The sequence below is a fragment of the Leptodactylus fuscus genome, chromosome 1 (assembly GCF_031893055.1).
Source record: "Leptodactylus fuscus isolate aLepFus1 chromosome 1, aLepFus1.hap2, whole genome shotgun sequence".
Classification (NCBI taxonomy): Eukaryota; Metazoa; Chordata; class Amphibia; order Anura; family Leptodactylidae; genus Leptodactylus; species Leptodactylus fuscus.
This window is the reverse complement of record NC_134265.1, coordinates 178214484-178239248: the sequence shown is the minus strand read 5'-3', so window position 1 is coordinate 178239248 and position 24765 is coordinate 178214484. Positions and strand designations below refer to the sequence as shown.

The 24765-nt window shown below is 44.0% G+C and overlaps 1 protein-coding gene across 1 annotated transcript in view; it reads left to right on the top strand.

Moving 5' to 3' along the window:
* The window catches only part of MUSK (muscle associated receptor tyrosine kinase), a 127440-nt gene that overhangs the window by 36406 nt on the left and 66269 nt on the right, over positions 1–24765 (top strand). The window contains exon 3 of the mRNA XM_075280346.1: positions 3939–4090. Within this exon, the coding sequence (XP_075136447.1) occupies positions 3939–4090 (152 nt within the window). The remainder of the gene's footprint in view (positions 1–3938; positions 4091–24765) is intronic.

Sequence of the window (24765 nt, the reverse complement as noted above, 5' to 3'; positions counted from 1 at the left end):
TGTGCCTCAAAACTATTCCAACAAAATCTGTCCTCTAAAAGCCACTTAGCACTTTTTTTTCCATTTTGAGCACTTCCATGTTCCCATACATCAGGGTACCAGCACATATGGGGTGTTGTAGTTTTCAGGACACATTATGGAACAAAATGTGGGGTGCAATTTCTCCTTTTAACTCCTTGTGAAGATGAAAAATTTGACAAAAAGTGACATTTTATTGTAAAAAAAAAAAGAACGTTTCATTTTCACACCTCAAGGGTCAGAGCACACAGTTTTTTGGCGCTGAGTTTTTTTATACGCTGAATCCCCCTCAAATCAGCCTCTATTGGGAGGTTTTTTTTGGAGGCTGATTTTGAAGCGGATTTGGTGTCCAAATCAGTGCCAAAAAACTCTGTGTGACCTGACCCTTAGGGTTCATTCACACTTAGTTTTTTGGCAAGGATTTTGGTACTGAATCCGTGTCAGAATCCACATGGAAAAAATGCCTCCCCATAGAGTTCTATAGGTATCGCTAGTGGATTTTTTCCGCTAGCAGAAAAAAAGCTTCCGTCAGGTGGATTCCACCTGAAAAATCCAACGCAGTCAATTGGGAGGCAGAAAATCCATGTGGAATTGGCAGAAACGATGTGAAAAACTGCTAGTGGTTTTTTCAAGGTCCATACACTGTGCTGGAGGAAAAAAACATTTCCTAATTCCTGAAGCGGATTTTTTCCTTGCCAAAAAACTCCACGTGACCATGAACCATGGGGGTCAGTGCACACAGAGTTTTCTGGCGCTGATTTTGATGCTGAATCTGCCTCAAAATCAGCCCCAAAAAAGCACCTCCCAATAGAGGCTCTTTTTGGAGGCTGATTTTAAGGCAGATTTAGTGGCAAAATCAGTGTAAAAAAACTCTGTGTATACTGACGCTAATAGTAAAATAATTCTGTGAAACACCTCTCATTTTAGGGGGTGGGGGGGTGGGAGGGGGTTCCACTGTTCTGGCACTTCAGGGGCTCTGCAAATGTAACATGGTCCCTAAAAAAAATTCCTTTACAAAATTTGGAAGGTTTCTGCTAGACTAAAACAATAATAGGGTTAAAGTTTGATTGCAACATAAATCATAGATATGGTAAATTATATTTATGAAATAATATGGGTAGTATTTTTTCATAATCAAAGACAAAACATATCGACCAAAATTTACCACTGACACAAAGTACAGTGTGTCACAAAACAAAAGTAGCGTTTTACAGTTACAGGAAAGGTGGAATGGGAATTACTAGTTTCCCTATGGGTATAATTGAAGCAGAATGTCTGCAGATATTAACCTCTGTGAAATTTCTGTGAGATGCCTTGCCGCTACGTTTTTTCCCGCAGGGTTTTTTTTTTTTGCTGCGGGACCCTACATAGGGCCTTAGAATCAATTTGATAACTTAAAGCATCTGAAAGTTATTACCATATAAATTGACACATGGCCGATACGAGATGAGGCCTTGTACTTAAGGTACTTTTGGGCTGCGTCTCCAAGGGGTTAAGATCCAGGCTGTCGTTGACTTACATAAAAAAGTGACTTCCAGCTTGTGTGTGAATCAGTAGGTCAACCTGCTCATCTCATGACCAGCCGGGTCACCATTTGGGAGCCTGCACACGGAGTTACGCTCCACTTATTCTGAACGTAAAACTCGTTCAGAATGAGAGGCGTAAAAAACAGATCCCATTGATTTTCTATTGAAATCAATGGGAGGCTGTTTTACCTATAGCTTTCAATGTGATATGTGTGTATCACATTGAAAGCAATAGGGAAAAAAGCCCCCCATTGATTTCAATGAGTAGCGCACATATGCCGGCACCCATAGAAATCAATGGGATCTGGTTTTTACGCGCTCATTCTGAACGAGTCTTACATTCAGAATGAGTGTAGCGTAACTCCGTGTGCAGGCTCCCTTAGAAGGTCAAATAAAGTAATGATACACTTGACATCTTTCACCAAGATCCCCAAGGGATTTTTACCAGCAGAGCTGGATGTATTATTGAGTGTGATGGGGACCAACTCTATCCAATCTGTGCTTTCTACATTGATCCTGACAAAAAAGAAAACAAGGCCTTTTTACAAAATCTGGATCATTGCTAGACTATTTGTAGTGAAGCAAATACCACAGAATCCCCCCTTCAGGGTTGGCGGCGTAATGAGATGCTATGGATGGTATATTGTGGTGTCAAAGTTTTCAAAGCCGGGTCATTCTGTCCATGCTAGACAATCTCAAACAAAAAGCACCCTGCTGTTTCTACATCCCCTAATGGTACATAAAAATATAACAAAACAAAAAAATAAAATTCACTTTAGGTACATTTTATGTTGCAGTAAAGGATAGTGATGCAAAACTGCATTACGGTAATAACATGATGATGGTGGAGATTATAACACATGCAGAGACAAATTTTGAATTTTGCTCGATCTTAAGCTTCTCTTACAATGAAAAAGATAATTCAAATAAGTTCACCAAATACATTTTTGGCACTTGTCAGTGCGTACATGTGTTTCCAATGAGTTTATCTAAATTGTGCTTGCACAGAACAGCTGAGCAGAACATTTTCCGTTTGCTCACCTTCTACCTGTCAAAACAGTTAAGTAGAAGTGTCCATATCACTAAGAGCTGAGGGATGTGTATAAATGTACAGACATCCTACCCTATTTTACTGCTTCTGAACATGATATCGCTTACACCCAGATCAAGCATCACTTGTTATTACAATTATGGAGCTATCTCACCCAAACAAATGAACATGAAATCTGGTGCAAGCACAGGAAGACGAAATCATTCTTATATGATACCTTCCAATTACAAACAATATTGAGCATTGTATTTGTAATTGTATTTTTAAGGAAGAAAGATTGTAAGAACTCTTATAAAATGTTGCCACTCATTTAATAACTAGACTGTGGAATTTACATAAAGATACAGAAATTCAGGTGGTTAAATGTAGAAATTGTGGAAAAACGTAACATTTAATGGAAATCATTTTTAAAGAGAGTATACTACAACTGAAATGGCTAAACTACTTGCATGTTATAGGGTCTGTTAGTAGCTTATGAACATACCTTTCTGTGGCAAGAAAATGAACATTAAGGCTCCATTCCCACGGAGTAACGCGCCGCGCATTCAGACACGTATACACGTGTCAGAGTGTGAGTGCTCAAAACATCTCATTCACTTCAATATGAGCTGGCTCACGCGCGCCACACATTGAAATCAACGGGTTAAAAAGCCTCCCATTGATTTCAATGTGTAGCGCCCGAAAGCCGGCACACATTGAAGTGAATGAGATCTGTTTTCAGCGCTCACATTCTGACACATATATACGTGTCTGAATGCGCGGCACGTTACTCCGTGGGAACGGAACCTAAGGCTGAGGCCCCACGTTGCAGCTTTTTTGTTTTAGATTTTGTTGCATTTTTTTGAGCCAAAGCCAAAACTTACTACAAAAGGAATGGGAAATATATAGGAAGTTCATATACTTCTACCGTCTGCCCAATCCACTCCTGACATCGGCTAAAAAAAAAAAATGCAATAAAATCTGCAACAAAAAAAGATGTGTTTCTGCAATGTGGGGCCTCTGCCTTAATCTGTAAATAATGAAACTGGTGTAGCTGCGGCGTCTCCAGACCTTGCAGGGCTCCTGTTTTCACCTGTGGTCACCACCCTGCATTGCTCCGTAACCAGTGGCAGGACTACCGCCATAGCAAGCATAGCGGCTGCTCAGCCCTTCCCATTAGACCCTTGTAAGTTGCAAAGTATACCCTTACATATGATTTCTGATCAATACTATTTAGACCTTTATCATACTATGGCTCATATTTATAATATTTATATGTTACTGGGATAATTGTAAGAAAAAAACATGAAAGATAAATGAAAGCATCCATGTATTAACCAGTAGAATTTACGCTATATCTACAGGTTGTTTGACACACGTTACAGCATTAGAGAAAATGGGCAGCTCTTGACCATTCTCAGTGTGGAGGAAGGCGATGATGGTGTTTACTGTTGTCTGGCTAAAAATGGTGTTGGAGATCCAGCAAATAGCTGTGGAGCTTTGCAAGTGAAAATGAGTAAGTGTCAATGATAACAAAAATGAGATCAGTCTGTGCCAACAGTTGTTCACTCCTTAAGACCCAATTAACAAGCCTGTCAGTCCTCGAATGCTTCCAAAGCAGCTATAATTGATCCGGGCCTGCAAATGTGCGCATCAAGCAAGAATCAATGTCCTGTGTTCCGTTACTAGTGACGTCATTATTTTAACCTTATGCAGCATATGGCAGTATTAAAATGACTACATCCACGATTTAATCTATTTTGCTTATTTGATTTGGTTTATATAAAAGATATGATATGTGTATTCTTTCATTTACTTTTAAGTTCCCCTGGTAAAAGACGCACTCTCTCACATCTTTCACACATTGTATCCAGCTTTGTCCATCCTTTTTGTTTTAGATGAACATGTCTAGATACAGTGAGGGGAATTTACTAACCAACCTATGCCAGTTTTCTGGGTGTAAATTTGTCACATCTTTAGCACACAACCCTTTCTTTGTACAGCGATTTACCACCTTGTTCCTTCGGTGCACCACTCATCACTTTTTATGAAAATGGGTCAGGTGAAGTGAAGACCAAGGTAGGCCAGGGCCAAGTCAGGGACTCCATGGCCAGGTGAATTTACTATGAGCGTACATTCATACGGAGGAAAATGGTGTGGAATTTCAGCGCTGAAAAAAAGGCCTCCCATTGACTTCTGCTAGCAGAAAAAGGAAACCATTGAAGTCAATGGGAGGCTTTTATTTCAGCGCTGAAATTCCACACCAAATTCCTCACCATTTTCCTCCATGTGAATGCTCTCACGCCAGAAAGCTGCCATAAATTATACTTGAAATCTGTGCCAGTAGTTGCCGTAGGTCTCAATTCTAGTACCAGAGGCAGGAACCTGTTAATAATTAGAGATGAGCGAACAGTGTTCTATCGAACACATGTTCGATCAGATATCAGGGTGTTCGCCATGTTCGAATCGAATTGAACACCGCGTGGTAAAGTGCGCCAAAATTCGATTCCCCTCCCACCTTCCCTGGCGCCAATCCGCGCTGGCCAATGCATTCTATTAGCGTGAACTGAGTTTGCACAGGGGTTCTAGTGCACCCTCGGCTCTGCTACATCAGATTGCTACATCTGATGTAGCAGTGCCGAGTGTGCATCAGATGTGTAGTTGAGCAGAACTGGCTCAGCACTGCTAAGTCTCTGCATTCGCATAGGAATGCATTGGCCATCCTTCGGCCAATCAGCGCTGGCTCTGCCGGAGGAGGCGGAGTCTAAGGTCGGACCTGAATGGAGACTGGTGTGGAGCGATCTTAGACTCCGCCTCCTCCAGCAGAGCCAGCGCTGATTGGTCGAGTTCCGTACTCTGGCCAATCAACACTGGCCAATGCATTTCTATGGGGAAAAGTTAGCTTGCGAAAATCGCAAACTGACAGGGATTTCCATGAAATAAAGTGACTTTTATGCCCCCAGACATGTTTCCCCTGCTGTCCCAGTGTCATTCCAGGGTGTTGGTATCATTTCCTGGGGTGTCATAGTGGACTTGGTGACCCTCCAGACACGAATTTGGGTTTCCCCCTTAACGAGTATATGTTCCCCATAGACTATAATGGGGTTCGAAACCCATTCGAACACTCGAACAGTGAGTGGCTGTTCGAATCGAATTTCGAACCTCGAACATTTTAGTGTTCGCTCATCTCTATTAATAATCCATGCACAGTTAGCGGCAGTGGGGAATGGATTAAGACTGGATCGCAGAATGCTAAACTTCCCCCAATATACAGTATATGACAAAAGATGAAGCTTTTTGCAATATGATATCACAAAGTGATATGCTTTCTATTTTATGTGTGTTTATGTGCTGCCATCCGCTGGCTATGTTGTGATTTGTAGCCTATCAAAGGCTTTGCTGGGATGTCGCAACCAATTGTATTGAATTGGTTTCATGAGAGATCAGAGTCATTAAATACATGTGTATATGTTACTTAGAAAAGACAATGTCTATCTGATTTGCAGTATCTCTACACGGTCGCGACCAATAGAACAGAACTACTTGCACAAATGATTCCCATAACCCCTTCTGATCAAATATTGGTGACCTCTCCAAAAGAGAGATGATCAATATTGTTTATTTGAACACCAATTTAAAGCACAAAATGATTTAAGAATTTTATGTAACTGGTTTCATTTTATATATGAATACGTAAAAAATACCTGCTAAGAAGTGCCATAAGCATCAATAGTTAAAGTAACCACAACATGTTTTAGTCTCTGACCTTTTAGAAAGGCACATGATGTGAATTGTAGTGAAATGAATCTTCCTAATTATGGCTATATTTCTTGGAGGTTATACATTCTTTTCTGGTCCACAGCTGTATCATGTGAGTTTCAACAGGATGAGCAAGGATACTAACTACTGCCTACACATGAGAAGCTCTGTCAGATTGTCACATGACACAGCTGTGGACCGGAAAATAGTGGATAATTCACAAATACAACCACAGTTAAGACAATTACCTTTGCCACAATTCACATCATGTGCCCAAGAATAAAATTGTTAACCCTTTCACATCATCTGCTATACAATTACAGTGGTCCTTAAAGGGGTTTTCCCATCTCCCTCTCTCAGCAGTTTTCCTGCTGTCTCTTCTTCTCACTTCCTGTATTCTTCAACAAGCTGGTGGGTGGGCTTTGACTGTTTGATGGACAGGACACTATAAGGTACCATAGTAGACATAGACTTTGCCTTTACCATGATAGAATATTTATGATTACTACAAATCTAATATAAATGGAGATCAAATGTGCACAGTTAATGTATATTACATTGCACAGGTTTTTATACAACATTTACATACTCCCAGACAACTTCTTTCAGTAGACTCATGTTATCTTTGCAGTTTGCTGATAAAGGCTTATTTCTCTCTATGTAAACACAATTAGCTGACCTTATTGTTCATATGCACAGCAGAAGATAAACAGCCAGGGAACTCCACTCTCCCAAGAGAGCAGTTAGTCAGGTCATCCAACCTGGTATCAGATACAGGCCGGGTGCTTTGATGATGTGTAAACAATAGGAGGAATAATTTGACAGAGCAGGCTAATGAAACCGAATTGCTAAAGTAATGTACTTAGGAAAACTATTGACTTTTCTTAAGCTATCAGTAAATAAAGGCTCATTGGGATGGGAATACCCCTTTTTTATTTATAACTCAAATTTTTATTGAAAATTTTTTTAAACAATAAGAAAAGAAAAAACAATTACAAGTTACAAGGCGAACACCCGCCCTGCGAACAGAAAAAGCACACAGTGCAACACAAAATACAATCATAGAAGAATTTAAAAAAAAATAAAAAAAATTTAAAGACAAAGAAAGCAACATAGAAAAAAAAGAAAAAGGAAAAAAGGGGGGGGGAGGAGGGAGGGGTTAGTGGGACAGATGAGTGGGGGAGAGGACTAAATGTGGGGGGTGAAAGGGTAGGTAGGGGTGAGTGTGAGCAGTCAGGAAACCAGTGAGAGTGCTCGCCAGGTCATCCATACCACAGCCAGTTGGGAAGGGCTCGGGAGCAACCACTGGTCAAATACCTGAGACGAACAACAAGAGTATCAATCAGAGGAGGGGTCAGAGCCCAGAAGCGTCTGGTACTCTGCAGACTGTTGAAACCTGAACCAGTAGAACCAGGTTTTGATGTACGCCTCAGTCGTGCCATGCAGGAAAGACGTGAGATTTTCCATGCGCATTATCTTGTTGACCTTCGAAATCCAGAGGGAGAGAGGAGGAGGATCCACTCGTTTCCAAAAAAGGGGGATACAAGCTCGGGCAGCGAGGATCAGGAATCTAAGTAGGGAACGCTTAAAGACCTTTACAGAAGACTCACAATGATTAAGGAGGAACAGGGCAGGGCCCAAATGGTGAGAAGTTTCAGTAAGCTGGAGGGTTATCCGCTTGACCCCCTCCCAGAAGGACGAAAGGGCAGGACAGGACCAAAAAATGTGTAGCAGCGTGCCTTCCTCATTGCCACAGCGCCAACATAATGGGGAGACCTGAGGAAACATAGCATGGAGTCTCGTAGGAACCCTATACCATCGGGACAAGATTTTGCAGCTGGCCTCCTGGTGGCGAGAGCCGATGGAAGCAGTATGAGAAAGGTGAAAAATGCGCCTACGCTGCTCCTGAGAGAGGGAAAGGGATAAGTCAGATTCCCATTTCAACAAGAACGGCGGAACAAAGTCCTCCGGAGGTTCAACCAGGATCCGGTAAGTGAGCGAGAGGGAGTGGCGAAGGGGGCCAGCACCAACACAAATCTTCTCCAAGGGGGTAGGTTCGACGCGGAGCTCTGCAGGAGCAGGGAGAGAATGTAAAAAGTGACGAAGTTGCATCCCCCGCCAAGCATCCAAAGGGGGCAGCTCAGGAGGGGCCTGGGAATTCAGAAGTGTAGTCCATCCCCCAGTGTCCTGGAAGTGACAGGCACGGAAAATCCCATGACGGCGCCAATTACGAAAAACTCGGTCAAACATTCCAGGTGGAAAGGCAGGATTGCCCAGCACTGGGAAAAGAGCGGAATCCTTAGGGAGGAGAGTGGAGCGAACAAGGCTCCTGGAGCAAATCCGAAGCGTGGGACCAAGGGTAGGGTGAGAAAAGAGAGATGACAATGAGGAGGAGTCCAGCCATGGGGCAACCTGCAAAGGGATCGGAGAGAATGCCTGTTCGATGTAGACCCAAGGTTTAGAAACAGCATGCCTACACCAGTCCACGACACGAGTCAGGTGGGTAGCCAAGTAATAGGACTTCAGGTCCGGAAGCGATAAACCACCGCAACTCTTGGGACGAAAGAGAAAAGCCTTGCTCACTCGGGCGGGTCTGCCCGACCAGATGAACTTCAGTTGGACGGAAGTGAGGGATCTAAGAAAAGACAGAGGGATGTGAATGGGAAGCGCCTGCATCAAGTAGAGAAGACAAGGGAGAATGTTCATTTTAAAAATCGCGCATCTCCCGAACCAAGTAAAGGCTCCAGTGGACCATCGAGTACAATCAGCCCTGATAGACGCCAGAAGTGGGGGGAAGTTGCAACGAAAGAGATCTTTCGGGTCCGGAGTAAGATAAACCCCCAAATATTTGAGAGAAGTGGGGGCCCAATGAAAAGGGAAAGATTGACTCAAGGAGGTGGCCGCCGAGGAGGAAAGGGTCACATTAAGGGCTTCCGACTTCGAAAAGTTGATTTTAAAATTCGAAAGGGTCGAGTAAACCTGAAAGGCAGACATCAGAGATGGAAGAGAAACATGAGGGGAGGAGAGAAAAAATAGCAAGTCGTCTGCATAAGCCGCCACTTTGTATAAACAGGAAGAATGAGCAGCGCCTGAGATGTTCGGGTCGGCTCGAACCTGGCGGAGGAAGGGTTCAAGAGTCAGGACGAAAATGAGAGGCGAGAGGGGGCATCCTTGCCTAGTGCCATTTCGGATAGGGAAGGACTGGGACAATAAACCGTTCACCCTAACCATCGCTGTAGGGAGAGAGTATAGAGCCATGATCCAACTCATCATGCGATTTCCAAGACCAATATGTAACAGGGTCTCTTCCATGAACCGCCAGTTGACCCTGTCGAAGGCTTTCTCAGCGTCAGTTGAAAGAAGCATGAGAGGAGAGCCCGATTGTTTAGCCCCATACATGAGGTTGATAGCTTTGGTAGTATTATCTCGAGCCTCACGGCCGGGTAAAAATCCAGCTTGATCCGGGTGAACAATATTTCCTAACAAGGGCGATAAACGCGTCGCAAGGATCTTGGCTAAAATTTTTAGGTCAACATTGATTAGCGAAATGGGGCGGTAGTTAGAGCACAGAAGAGGGTCCTTTCCGGGTTTGGGGATAACCGCTATGTGAGCACACAGGGAGTCACGACAAAGGGCCGAGCCATCGGTGAGAGAATTGAAAACTTTCAACAGTCTGGGGCGGAGTTCAGGGCCAAGTTTCTTATAGTATACCAAGGTAAGGCCGTCTGGGCCTGGGGCCTTACCCGTTGCCATACTGGAGATAGCTAAAGAAATTTCCTCTTCAACAATAGGAGATTCCAAGGCCGTCAATTCCTCTAGAGACAACGACGGGAGACCAGAGGAGGAGAGATAAGAACGAATGCGATCTCGGAACTCCGCTTCAGGGAGAGGAGAAGGGCCAGAGTTTACAGAATACAAAGAGGCATAGTAGTCCCGAAAGGCAGCTGCAATATCAAGGGGCATGTGTAATCGAGTACCCTGGGCGGAATTGATGCATGGAACGTAGGTGGAGGACTGCTGAACCCGAAGGGCCCTAGCTAGGGAATGCCCGCTCTTATTTCCAAACTCATAAAAATGACGTCTGCATTTAGCTAGAGTACCCTTCACCCTATCAGTGACGAGCGTACGCAATTCTTCTCGGGCACTGGCAAGCTGGGAATAAACATCAGGAGTGATTTGGCGTTTATGAAGAAGTTCCAATGAGCGGATCCGCTGCAGCAGAGATTCAATACAAGCCCGGCGTTCCTTGTTTAAGCGGGAACCATGTTGCAACAGGATACCCCGGATAAAACATTTGTGAGCCTCCCACACCATTGGAGGAGCAATCCCCGACAATTCCTCCCTCTCAAAGTATTCCCCCAAACGGGTCTTAATGTCATCCAGGATGGTTACGTCATCAAGAAGTGATGCGTTAAGTTTCCACTGACGCTGGAAGGGAATAGGAGAGGACAAGGAAACAGACAAAGTAACCAAAGCATGGTCGGAGAAAGTAATGTTATCGACTTCCGCAGCCAACAAAGAGTGGAGATGTTGGTGACGGATAAAGAGGTAGTCGATACGAGAGTATCGGTGATGGACCGGAGAGTAATAGGAGTAATCCCTATCTAATGGGTGGAGTAACCTCCAGGAGTCCACAAGCTGGTGGGAATGAAGGTCCCTCTTAATCCTCCTGATGAGCGAGTAAGGGTGAGAAGAGACGCCAGCAGAAGAGTCCAATGAAGGGTCTAGGACCAGATTAAGATCACCCCCCGCCACCAGGAAGCCCTCCACAAAGCCGTCCAACAGCCCTAAGTAAGAACTAAGGGCACGACCCTGTCCCGAGTTAGGCAAATACAAAGAGGCAAAAGTAAAAAGCTGAGAGGAGATACGACCCTTGACCATAACAAGTCTCCCCTCAGAATCAGTGCGAGTCTCCAAATGTTCCCAAGGCAGGGAGCGAGAAATCAAGATACTAGTCCCTCTGGATTTCGGGTCAGGAGAAGAGCTATGATATGCATGAGGAAACCAAGCATTAGTCAACTTGTATGGCTTGGTAGAGCAATGGTGAGTTTCCTGCAAAAACACAACATGAAGGCGCTTACCTTTGAGCAGATTGAAGAGTACGGAGCGCTTCTCTGGACTATGAAGGCCTCTCACATTGAGGGAGCCCACGGCGATGGAGGAAAGGCGATCAAGCGGAGGCATGGAAGGAGACGGGCCTGCCCAGCTCAAACCCTAGGAGCAGAGAGAGAAAAAAAAAAAAAAAAGGGGGGGGGGAGGAAGGGGAGAGGGCGAAGAATTGAAGAGGGTAAAGGGGAGGGAAAGAAAAAAAAAAGAGAGAAAAGTAACAGAGTAGAGGAAGGAGAGCAGTAAAGAATGAGGGGGGGGGGAGAAAGGAAAGGGAAAAAGAACCAAGAGTAGAACAAATCTAACTACCCCTAGACAAATGGGCCAGGGGCACAACAACAGACAGGAAGGAGTGAGGGAGTAAGAAAACATGGGGGGAGAAGTGGGCCCGCAAGCACCACGAGTGTACCTGGTAAGGAAGACCCTATGCCCCCACCCCCAACAAAGTGTAAAGGGATAGGAAGCACAGGGCTACAAACTGACTCTAAGGTCCAAATAACAACATTGTATAAAAACACAGCAATATCAACAACAAGGGCCATCTATAAAGCCCAGCAGGAACAGGATCAAGAGGAACAGAGTAGTCACAGAACAAAATAAACATAGTGAAAATGTCCACCAACCGCGAAACAAGTCCAAGACCACTCAACATAAAAGGATATTAACACTGTCCTGTGGGCAGATCAAAGACCGGCGGCATGAGGGCTCATGCTTCAATGGGAAGCTGAGCTGAGAGATCTGGTTGGCGGAGCGGAGACCCAGGCGGATCCGGTATTGGAAGACGTCGTGGAGATGAGTTTCGCCGAGGTCTCTCTCTGGAAGCAGCCGAAGAAGAACGCCTGGAACCGCGGCCGCGCCTGGATATAGTAGGGCGGGACGAATCCAGAGCAAGCCAGTTCGGGACTGAGACAGGGCGCACATCCAGGGAGGCAAACAAATCAGGCAAGTCCGCCGGGGAACGGACAACAATCGAAGATGAGCCAACACGAACAATCAAATGGAAGGGATGACCCCACCTATAGGAACCTCCACAGTCCTTAATCAGAGTCAACACCGGCTGAAGGGCACGGCGCATAGCCAATGTGCGGGATGAGACGTCTGGGTAGAGCTTGACAGAGGCATTCTCAAAAGGCACCGATCCCATATCCCAGGCACACCTCAGGATGTGTTCCTTGTCCGTGAAGTAATGTAGTCTACACAGAACGTCTCTAGGATTAGCAGGGTCAAGCGGGCCAGAACGTTGGACTCTATGCACACGGTCCATCATGAAGGTAGCATCCAGCGGGCGTTGAGTCGCCATATTGAAAATGGTATTAATACGGCTGATCAGATCATCCTGAGGGCCTTTTTCTGGCACTCCTCGTAATCGAATATTATTTCTGCGACCCCGGTTCTCCTGGTCATCCAGGAGCAAAGCAATTTGTTGAAGGCGGGCCTCAGAGTGGGTTTGATTGCTCTCCACTGCAGACAGGCGTTGTTCCAAAGAGGACAGTGTTTGATCAGTAGTGTCAGCCCTAGTAGTAAGTTGAGACACATCAGACTGGATCGCACCGAGGGCCTGTGCCTGGGATTGTTCCATTCGGGAAACTACAGCATCCAGGTCCTGTTTAGTGGGCAGAGCTTGAATAAGGTCCCGAAGTAGCTGAAAGTCCGCAGAGGCAATATGGACTGCCGAGCAGGGCAGGGAGGCTGAATCCATGGATTGCACGTCATGTCCAGGGAGGGTGGCAGACAGTGAAGGAGGTGGCTGCGATTGGCGAAGCGGAGCAGATGGAGGAGCCATGTCATCAGTGCCAGACCCAGTAGCCGAGGTTCCAGATCGGGACAGGAAGGTAGAGATTGACGGTGAGTGAGTAAGAGAGCGACTCGGCGTGCGGGAAGGAGCAGTAGAGGTGTTAGGACGTCTTCTGGACATATCACAATGAGAAGCGACCATAGAAGGTAATGAAGGTACACTCGCAGTATCACCAGGCCTTACATGAGGCGGTCACACAGTTCCATAATCAAACCTGGTACCCATGAGGTGCAAAAGGAGCAATGGGAGAAGTGCTAGTTCCGTGGGGATATACTGCAGAACGTGGAACACACAGCAAGTGGAGGAAGGTGAGGAGCCCCCCCTGATGGTGGAGTAGGGGCTCAGCACTCCCTTCACACCACTGCAGTGCATGACAACAAAAAAAAATTTCCCTGCTAGAAAGGTCTCTGAAGAGGGTAAGAAAGTCCAAAAAACAGTAGGGAGTACTCACAGAGTTAGCAGAATGTCCCAGCAGAAAGTGTCAGGATGGGAGCCAAACAGCAGGGGGGGTGAGGTGTCTCCACTTCAGGCAATGCAGGGATGCCAGGCAGCAGGTAGAGCAAGGGGTTCAGAGAGCAGAAGAGTTCCCTTACACACTGCATTAACCCCTTCACCAGTGGAAGTGTTGTCAGTTAGTCCCAAGGGACACTGTCTATGTGTGCCAGATGTAAAGGGAGGGGGAGGGAGGCTCACATCAATAGTGCAGACAGAGCAAGGGTTCTCAGACCTTCAGCTATGGCCCTCTAGTATAGCAAGTTTACTGTTGTCCTGGGAAACACAATGTCCAGAAGAATGCAGTATACTCAGTCTTCAGGGCCGTACATGCAGTCCTTAGGATAGAGAGTAGCAAAGAGAAGCCGGGAATACCCCTTTTTAAAGAAGGAACCGAGTGGCCACCATAGTCACTGAATCTTTGCTGTTTCATGCAGATGCCTCAGTCAAATGCGATCTACTTACCGTCACCATGTTGATGTTGATGATTGTCATCCCCTAGAAAATGATCTGGCATTCAAGACCCCTATAGGTGTCTAAAAATTTAAAAAAAACAAAAAACAATATAAAACATTTAAATCCCCCCTTTCCATAGACAAGATATTTTTAAAAATTCAGTGATAAAAAAAAAAGTGATTCCCCAAAAAGGTATGAATAAAAAAGTATACCTGGTCCTGCAAAATAGAATGTCTTATGCAGCCTCATGCACGGAAACAGAAAAAAAAAAGTTAAGGGTTTCAGAATATAGTAACCCAAAAAGGTTTAGCATGAAAAACTATATAAATTTGGAATCACTGTAAATACAATGGCACAAAATTTTAAGAAAGTAAGAAAGTCATGCAAATACAGTTTTTCTCTGCTGCTCAGTACATTGTATTGGATATTAACCCCTTTCCAACATCCGCCGTAATAGTACAGTGCTGCCGGGAAGGACTTCCCGCAGAACCTGTGTGCGCACCATGCCCTGCGAGTGTCAGCCATATGTTACAGCTGACAATGCCCTGTAACACCTGCGGTCGAAACCGGGTCCAATCGCGGGTGTTAACCCCTGAGATGCCGGCGGTCAAACATCATTAAAAAAAAAAAACTTAGAAAACCGCACAAAATAATGATTATTCACCACCTTTGCCTTACAAAATGTTCAATAAAAAGTAATCAAATGGTCAGATGAAAACCAAAATGGTACCAATAAAAAGCAGAGGTCATCCCGCAAAAAATAAGCCCTCAACCAGCTCAGTCTACCGAAAAGTAAAAATGTTATGCCTTTCAGAAGATGGCGATGCAAAAATAATTGATTTTTTTCCCCTAACCGTACCAACCCGCAGAATAAAGGTAACATGTTACTTATGCTGTACGCTGCACGGGAAAAAAAAATAAATGCTAAAAAGCAATGCCAGAATTGATGTTTCCTTTTACATCCCACCCAGAAAGAGTTAATAAAATGTAGTCAATAAGTTACAGGCACCCCAAAATGGTGGCATTGAAAAGTACATCTAATACCGCAAACACCAAGCCCTCATATGGCCACATTGCCAGAAAATAAAAATAAAAATCTAACTTGTACAATGTGAAGACAAAAATCCCAAAAGTCGCCAAATCATTAGGACATAAGTGGCTGCGACTAGAAGGAAATGTGTAAGCTGTGCGAGTGTTTTCAGGGGACACCCTATATTTAGAGCTTATGAGAGAGAATACACCAGTGCTGATCCCCCAGAATGCTCCTCTTCCCCGTCCGTGTCATAGGAGCTAGTGGGAAAATAGAACGGGATTTGGTGTACCCAATTTACTCCGCATAGCTTACATATTCACTTCGGGGTTACTAATGCTCACTATATCACTTGATAAATTCTTTGAGGGGTGCGGTTTTCAAAATGGGGTCACTTTCTAGAGGTTTCCACTGTTTTGACACCTTAAGGGCTTTGTAAATGTGACATGGTTCCTGAAACTGATCACAGCCAGATCAGCCCTCTAAAAGCTCTTTACGCGCCTTTGCTTCTGCGTCTCGCTTTGTGTCCATATATTAGTTTACACCCACAAGTGGGGTACTATGGTAATCCGGAGAAATTGCATAACAAATTGTGGGGTGCATTTTCTCTTTTAACCCCTTGTGAATGTGCAAATTCTAGGGCTAAATTAAAATATTAGTAAAATAAAATCAAATTTGAAAGTTTAAGCTCCATTTTGTATTAATTCCTGTCAAGCACTTATAGGGTTGAAATACTAGGTATATGTTGTTTTGGCTTATTTAAGGGGTGCAGTTTTGAAAATGGGGTGATGTATGGGGGGTTTTAATACAGGGGTCTTTCAAAACCCCTTCATATCTGGATTAGTCCCTTAAAAAATGGGTTTTAGAAATTTCTTGAAAATTTTGAATATTGTTGTTTCACTTGTAAACCTTCTAATGTTCATAAAAAATAAAAGGGCGACTAAAGTTTGATGCTGACATAAAGCAGAGATCTAGGATTTGAGATTTATGATATAATTTTGGCAGTCTGACTATCTGTATGCAATGCACATCATTTCAAACTTTATAAAATGCATATTTTTCCAAATTTCCACCAAATTTCCTATTTTTTCATAATTAAACATAAAACATATCAACCAAAGTTTACTACTAACATGAAGTATGATGTGTTATGAAAAAACAATCTCAAAATCACTTTGGTAAGTTAAAGCATTCCAAAGTTATTGCCACATAAAGTGACACATGTCAGTTTTGAAAAATCGAGCTTGGTCAGGAAGTCAAAAAGTGCCATCGGCGGGAATGGTACTCTTCTGAAGTACAATTTGTCCCACAAACATTAAGTCATCCTACAGCTATATGTACAGAAAAAAAACAAATAAGGTCAACATGTACCAAAATAATGGGAAGAAGAAAATATGTAGAAGGCTTGAAACAGCTCATGAAGCACATCCCTTTCTCTGTAAAACATATGGAGAAAGTGCGATGGCATGGGCATGTGTGGCTTCCAAAGACACTGGGACACTGGTGTTTATTGATAAGCAGCTGGATGAATTCTGAAGTGTACAGGGATTTCATGAATGCTTAGATTCAACTAAATCCAAGGTTGATTGGACGGCACTTCATAGTACAGATGGACAATTCCCCAAAAACAAACTGCGAAAGCAACTCAGGAGTTTTTAAGGCAAAAAAGTTGAATATTCTGCAATGGCCAAGTCAATCGCCATATCTCAACCTGATTCAGCATGACTTTCATTTGTTTAAGACAAATTTAAGGCAGAAAGATCCATATGTAAGCAACACTTTAAGATGGCTTTATTAGAGACCTGTCAAAGCATTACAAAGTGTTTGATGATGTCGTTGGGTTCCAGACTTCAGGCACTCATTGCCTACAAAGTATTAAAAATGAATATTTGATTTATGATAATGTTAATTTGTCCAATTACTTTTGAGCTCCATAAATGAGGAGGGTTGTAATGTTTCACAGTATAATTTTGTTCATCCGCTTGTATTAAACCTGAAAGTATACACTTGAATTGTATCTCAGTTATTTCATTTCAAATCCAATATGGTGGCATGCAGAGCCCAAATCATGAAGATTCTGCCAATATATTTCTGAGCCTAACTGTATATGTAAAACATAGAGATGAGCGAACAGTGTTCTATCGAACTCATGTTCGATCGGATATTAGGCTGTTCGGCATGTTCGAATCGAATCGAACACCGCGTGGTAAAGTGCGCCATTACTCGATTCCCCTCCCACCTTCCCTGGCGCCTTTTTTGCTCCAATAACAGCACAGGGTAGGTGGGACAGGAACTACGACACCGGTGACGTTGAAAAAAGTAGGCAAAACCCATTGGCTGCCGAAAACATGTGACCTCTAATTTAAAAGAACAGCGCCGCCCAGCTTCGCGTCATTCTGAGCTTGCAATTCACCGAGGACGGAGGTTTCCGTCCAGTTAGCTAGGGGTTAGATTCTGGGTAGGCAGGGACAGGCTAGGATAGGAAGGAGAAGACAACCAACAGCTCTTATAAGAGCTAAATTCCAGGGAGAAGCTTGTCAGTGTAACGTGGCACTGACGGGCTCAATCGCCGCAACCCAGCTTTCCCAGGATCCTGAATGGAATACACTGTCAGTGTATTCCCGTATACCCGATATATACCCCCGATACCCGTTCCAACGGTGTGCCCCCCCACCTTCACCCCAGAAATACCCTGCAAGTCCCCTAGCAATAGGATTGGGGCTATATACACCCACTATTTTTGCTACTGCCATATAGTGCCATTGTCTCACTGGGAATTCAAAGAATATATTGGGCTTACATATAACTTCAATTCCAGGGAGAAGCTTGTCAGTGTAACGTGGCACTGACGGGCTCAATCGCCGCAACCCAGCTTTCCCAGGATCCTGAATGGAACACACTGACAGTGTATTCCCGTATACCCCATATATACACCCCAAATCCCCGTTCCAATGGTGTGCCCCCCCACCTTCACCTCAGAAATACCCTGCAAGTCCCCTAGCAATAGAATTGGGGCTATATACACCCACAATTTTTGCTACTGGTATATAGTGCCATTGTCTGACTGGGAATTCAAAGAATATATTGGGGTGACGTGCACCCACAATTTTTGCTACTGCTATACAGTGCCATTGTCTCACTGGGAATTCAAAGAATATATGGGGGTTATGTGCACCCACAATTTTTAATACTGGTATACAGTGCCATTGTCTGACTGGGAATTCAAAGAATATATGGGGGTTACGTGCACCCACAATTTTTAATACTGCTATACAGTGCCATTGTCTGACTGGGAATTCAAAGAATATATGGGGGTTACGTGCACCCACAATTTTTAATACTGCTATACAGTTCCTTTGTCTCACTGGGAATTCAAAGAATATATGGGGGTTATGTGCACCCACAATTTTTAATACTGGTATACAGTGCCATTGTCTGACTGGGAATTCAAAGAATATATGGGGGTTACGTGCACCCACAATTTTTAATACTGCTATACAGTTCCTTTGTCTCACTGGGAATTCAAAGAATATATGGGGGTTATGTGCACCCACAATTTTTAATACTGGTATACAGTGCCATTGTCTGACTGGGAATTCAAAGAATATATGGGGGTTATGTGCACCCACAATTTTTAATACTGGTATACAGTGCCATTGTCTGACTGGGAATTCAAAGAATATATTGGGGTTATGTGCACCCACAATTTTTACTACTGGTATATAGTGCCATTGTCTGACTGGGAATTCAAAGAATATATGGGGGTTATGTGCACCCACAATTTTTAATACTGGTATACAGTGCCATTGTCTGACTGGGAATTCAAAGAATATATGGGGGTTATGTGCACCCACAATTTTTACTACTGGTATACAGTGCCATTGTCTGACTGGGAATTCAAAGAATATATTGGGGTGACGTGCACCCACAATTTTTGCTACTGCTATACAGTTCCATTGTCTCACTGGGAATTCAAAGAATATATGGGGGTTATGTGCACCCACAATTTTTAATACTGGTATACAGTGCCATTGTCTGACTGGGAATTCAAAGAATATATGGGGGTTATGTGCACCCACAATTTTTAATACTGGTATACAGTGCCATTGTCTGACTGGGAATTCAAAGAATATATTGGGGTTATGTGCACCCACAATTTTTACTACTGGTATATAGTGCCATTGTCTGACTGGGAATTCAAAGAATATATGGGGGTTATGTGCACCCACAATTTTTAATACTGCTATACAGTTCCTTTGTCTCACTGGGAATTCAAAGAATATATGGGGGTTATGTGCACCCACAATTTTTAATACTGGTATACAGTGCCATTGTCTGACTGGGAATTCAAAGAATATATGGGGGTTATGTGCACCCACAATTTTTAATACTGGTATACAGTGCCATTGTCTGACTGGGAATTCAAAGAATATATTGGGGTTATGTGCACCCACAATTTTTACTACTGGTATATAGTGCCATTGTCTGACTGGGAATTCAAAGAATATATGGGGGTTATGTGCACCCACAATTTTTAATACTGGTATACAGTGCCATTGTCTGACTGGGAATTCAAAGAATATATGGGGGTTATGTGCACCCACAATTTTTACTACTGGTATACAGTGCCATTGTCTGACTGGGAATTCAAAGAATATATTGGGGTGACGTGCACCCACAATTTTTGCTACTGCTATACAGTTCCATTGTCTCACTGGGAATTCAAAGAATATATGGGGGTTATGTGCACCCACAATTTTTAATACTGGTATACAGTGCCATTGTCTGACTGGGAATTCAAAGAATATATGGGGGTTATGTGCACCCACAATTTTTAATACTGGTATATAGTGCCATTGTCTGACTGGGAATTCAAAGAATATATGGGGGTTACGTGCACCCACAATTTTTAATACTGGTATACAGTGCCATTGTCTGACTGGGAATTCAAAGAATATATGGGGGTTATGTGCACCCACAATTTTTAATACTGCTATACAGTTCCTTTGTCTGACTGGGAATTCAAAGAATATATGGGGGTTATGTGCACCCACAATTTTTAATACTGGTATACAGTGCCATTGTCTGACTGGGAATTCAAAGAATATATGGGGGTTACGTGCACCCACAATTTTTAATACTGCTATACAGTGCCATTGTCTGACTGGGAATTCAAAGAATATATGGGGGTTACGTGCACCCACAATTTTTAATACTGCTATACAGTTCCTTTGTCTCACTGGGAATTCAAAGAATATATGGGGGTTATGTGCACCCACAATTTTTAATACTGGTATACAGTGCCATTGTCTGACTGGGAATTCAAAGAATATATGGGGGTTACGTGCACCCACAATTTTTAATACTGCTATACAGTTCCTTTGTCTCACTGGGAATTCAAAGAATATATGGGGGTTATGTGCACCCACAATTTTTAATACTGGTATACAGTGCCATTGTCTGACTGGGAATTCAAAGAATATATGGGGGTTATGTGCACCCACAATTTTTAATACTGGTATACAGTGCCATTGTCTGACTGGGAATTCAAAGAATATATTGGGGTTATGTGCACCCACAATTTTTACTACTGGTATATAGTGCCATTGTCTGACTGGGAATTCAAAGAATATATGGGGGTTATGTGCACCCACAATTTTTAATACTGCTATACAGTGCCATTGTCTGACTGGGAATTCAAAGAATATATGGGGGTTATGTGCACCCACAATTTTTAATACTGGTATACAGTGCCATTGTCTGACTGGGAATTCAAAGAATATATGGGGGTTATGTGCACCCACAATTTTTAATACTGGTATACAGTGCCATTGTCTGACTGGGAATTCAAAGAATATATTGGGGTTATGTGCACCCACAATTTTTACTACTGGTATATAGTGCCATTGTCTGACTGGGAATTCAAAGAATATATGGGGTTATGTGCACCCACAATTTTTAATACTGGTATACAGTGCCATTGTCTGACTGGGAATTCAAAGAATATATGGGGGTTATGTGCACCCACAATTTTTACTACTGGTATACAGTGCCATTGTCTGACTGGGAATTCAAAGAATATATTGGGGTGACGTGCACCCACAATTTTTGCTACTGCTATACAGTTCCATTGTCTCACTGGGAATTCAAAGAATATATGGGGGTTATGTGCACCCACAATTTTTAATACTGGTATACAGTGCCATTGTCTGACTGGGAATTCAAAGAATATATGGGGGTTATGTGCACCCACAATTTTTAATACTGGTATACAGTGCCATTGTCTGACTGGGAATTCAAAGAATATATTGGGGTTATGTGCACCCACAATTTTTACTACTGGTATATAGTGCCATTGTCTGACTGGGAATTCAAAGAATATATGGGGGTTATGTGCACCCACAATTTTTAATACTGGTATACAGTGCCATTGTCTCACTGGGAATTCCACAAATAATTTGGGGATTCATTCACCCTACATCTCAGGCTCTTGCCATATTCACCCAGGTTGTCAGTGCTGCACCAGCTCGTTCCCAGACAGCTCGGCCCGAAAAACACGTTACCTATATAGAGGATTTGGACAATGAAGACAACATGTTCTAAATCTAATGTCTGCACCTTCTCCAGAATTAAAATAAAGGCAGCGTTTAACTTTCAAATAGCACTGCACAAAGGAAGAGCTTATCAGCTTGTCTCATGACATGCTACTGAAAAGTTTCATTTGTGTATCTTAATGTAAATATAGTTGTATAAGCTTTTTGGGTTTTAGGCACTGCCAAGTTATTTATTACCACCCGCTCCCTTATAATGATGATGACGCCAAAGTCACTGTGGGTGTTCAGAGCTCACAGCTTTGGGTGACATTTGTCTTGCTCTCTGTCGGTACCAGCTGTCTTTTTGGATACCGTAAAGTTATGTTGACTTTATTAACAGCTATAGAAGCTTTAGCCAGGTTGTGACGGTGTGTAACCCTAACAACACTAAGTGGGATACACATTAATAGTCAGTCTATGTACGCTAAACGTATCACTGAAGTAATTTTTTTTCCCTCTCCCCTAATATAAGAAAGGAACAGACATTAGACCTAGACCGGGGTTCGAGGCTTGAAAAAATCCAGTATTATTTGTTCTTCATGATGTGAAATATGTGTTGAAAAGCAACCCAAGATGAAGTCAGCCATGTGTGCCAGTGTGTTACTTGGCATGCCTTTGCTGGCCCCAACTGTAAGGGTCACTCTCCATTTCCTCCATTTTCCACTCCCCTTCACACCATTTGTGGTGAAGCAATGGGATGCACTGAAGTGCACCCTCTAGCCTCGTGTGGGATAGGGACATCAGATGCCACTCCAACCCCCTCGTCTTCCTCCGCCAGCCAACGGTGCGAAGATGAGAGGAGTGTGCTCTGAATGTTTTCTGCCTAGCAGAGGCTAGTTCTCACTTACGAAAATGGCCCCACTTTGACCTGTATATCAGGCACAATGGTGTAGGTTTCAAAGAAACATGGCACCAACAAGTTGGAAAACGTGGGCCATGCGTGGACCGTGTTTGAGTCTGGCAAGCTCCAGATCTGCTACCAGGTTCCAGCCATTATCACAGGCGCAAAAATGCCAGGCCCCAGGTGTAGCAGGGAAAAAAAAATGCCATCTCAGCCAGGATGGCATCCCTGACCTCGGAGGCACTGTGCTGTCTGTCCCCCAAGCTGATCAGTTTCAGCACGGCCTACTGACATCTCCCCATGCCAGTGTTACAGTGTTTTCCGCTAGTAGCTGGGGTGGAGGTTGCAGCTTCGTAGGGTTTCAGTCTACTCCTGCCATGAATTTTGGCCTGGGAGAGGAGATAGGCCACCCCAGTTTGCACCCGGGGAACAGACTCCACCACATTCACCCTGCCTGTCATTAAAGATAAGCACTGCAGCATCCCTGACCACAGGCGCTTGTCCATGTGTCGGTGGTCAAGTGGACCTTGCAGCAAAGCGCAGAGCTCTGGGCCCGACTGATGTTATGGGACACATGCAGGCGCAAGGCAGAGACAGCACACCAAGAGAAGTAGTAACGGCTAGGCCCAGCATAGGGAGGTGCCCCAGCTGCCATCTGCTGACGGAAGGCCTGGGTCTCCAGAAGCATAAACAAACACCAACATCTCCAGGGCCAGCAGTTTATCGATGAGGCTGTTACAGGCTTGGGCATGGGGGTGGGTTGTATTGTACTTCTGCCTGCAATGAAAAGCTTGGGAAATGTGGAGTGGCTGGGAAGAGGCGCATGATGGTGCAGGCCAAAAGGGCGCATGAGGGTGAACTCCCCAATGTGTCAGAGATAGGTGTGTAGGTGTCCTTGCATCATATACTTGCACCATATTTGGCTTTGGAAGTTAATTTTGTGCCAAAAAGTGGTTAAGACAGCGATCCCTCAGCTACTCCCGTTACACTGTCTATTGAAGTTACCATCTGTGGAAGTGGACCACCATTTCTAAGATCCCAAAGGAAGCAGGCAAGAGATGTGCAGTTCAGAAAAAAAGATGAGAAAATAAGTTTAGGCTGTAGAGCACAGAGGGATCGGAGAGGACAGAGCTGGTGTCGGCCAGGTATTCCCACAACATGCGCCTATACTTGTCCCTCCTGGTGACACTAGGCCCCTGAGTGGCAGTAATTTGTCCAGGGGGGCCATTAACGTGTTCCAGACCTAGGAATAAGTCTTCCAACAGGGTAGAGTTTTGCATGCCTTTGCTTCTACCCACTGTTTTTGCTGCTTAGCTTCCCTCCACATCTACTCTGCTTTCACCCCTAAACATCACCCCAGTTTATGCCTTTGCTTCTACCCAGGTTTTTTGTTGATTTAGCTTCCCTCTACATCTACACTGCTTTAGCCCCTAGACATCACCCCTGTCCATGTGGGGTCGGTGGCCTCGTCATCCACCAACTCCTCTTCCAATTGCGCACTGCCCCCTTACTGCAAACCGCACATGACCACAGCTTGCCTTGATGGCAACTGTGTCTCATGATCCCCACTTAGGTCCAGACAAGTCGGTGGCGGGTCCAAAACCCCAAAATTGGAAGGAAATGGCAGATGCTGCAGTATTTCTAACACCTGTTCCTGGTGCTCGGGCCTGGTCTGTGTTGTACCCTGCACCCTGCTTAACGCATCTGCCATATCCGAAGTTGTGCTGAGCGCATGCTAATGTTTCGTGTCCAGTGCAATGGATGGGATGGGATTTCACATAAGTCTGCCACCCATGGCCACTCATGGTTGAGCAACTGAGGGAGTTGACTTTGACGAACCCGAGGGTTTTGGAGTTGGAACTACATCAAAGGTCTGTGCTGCTCACACACTCTGCTCAACACATGATATGTTTAGTGCCAGCAGTGTGGAGACGTCGCACAACAGCCGTTGTTCCAGCAGGTACAGGCGTTGTAGGAGTGCATAGAGGCTAGCAGCGGCAACTATACACTTTAAAAACTATCCGCACAAGCGCCACACTTTCACCAGTAGCTCAGGAACATTGGGGTACCTTTTTCAAAAGATTAGCAGCAATGAGTTAAAAACGTGGCCCAGGCATGG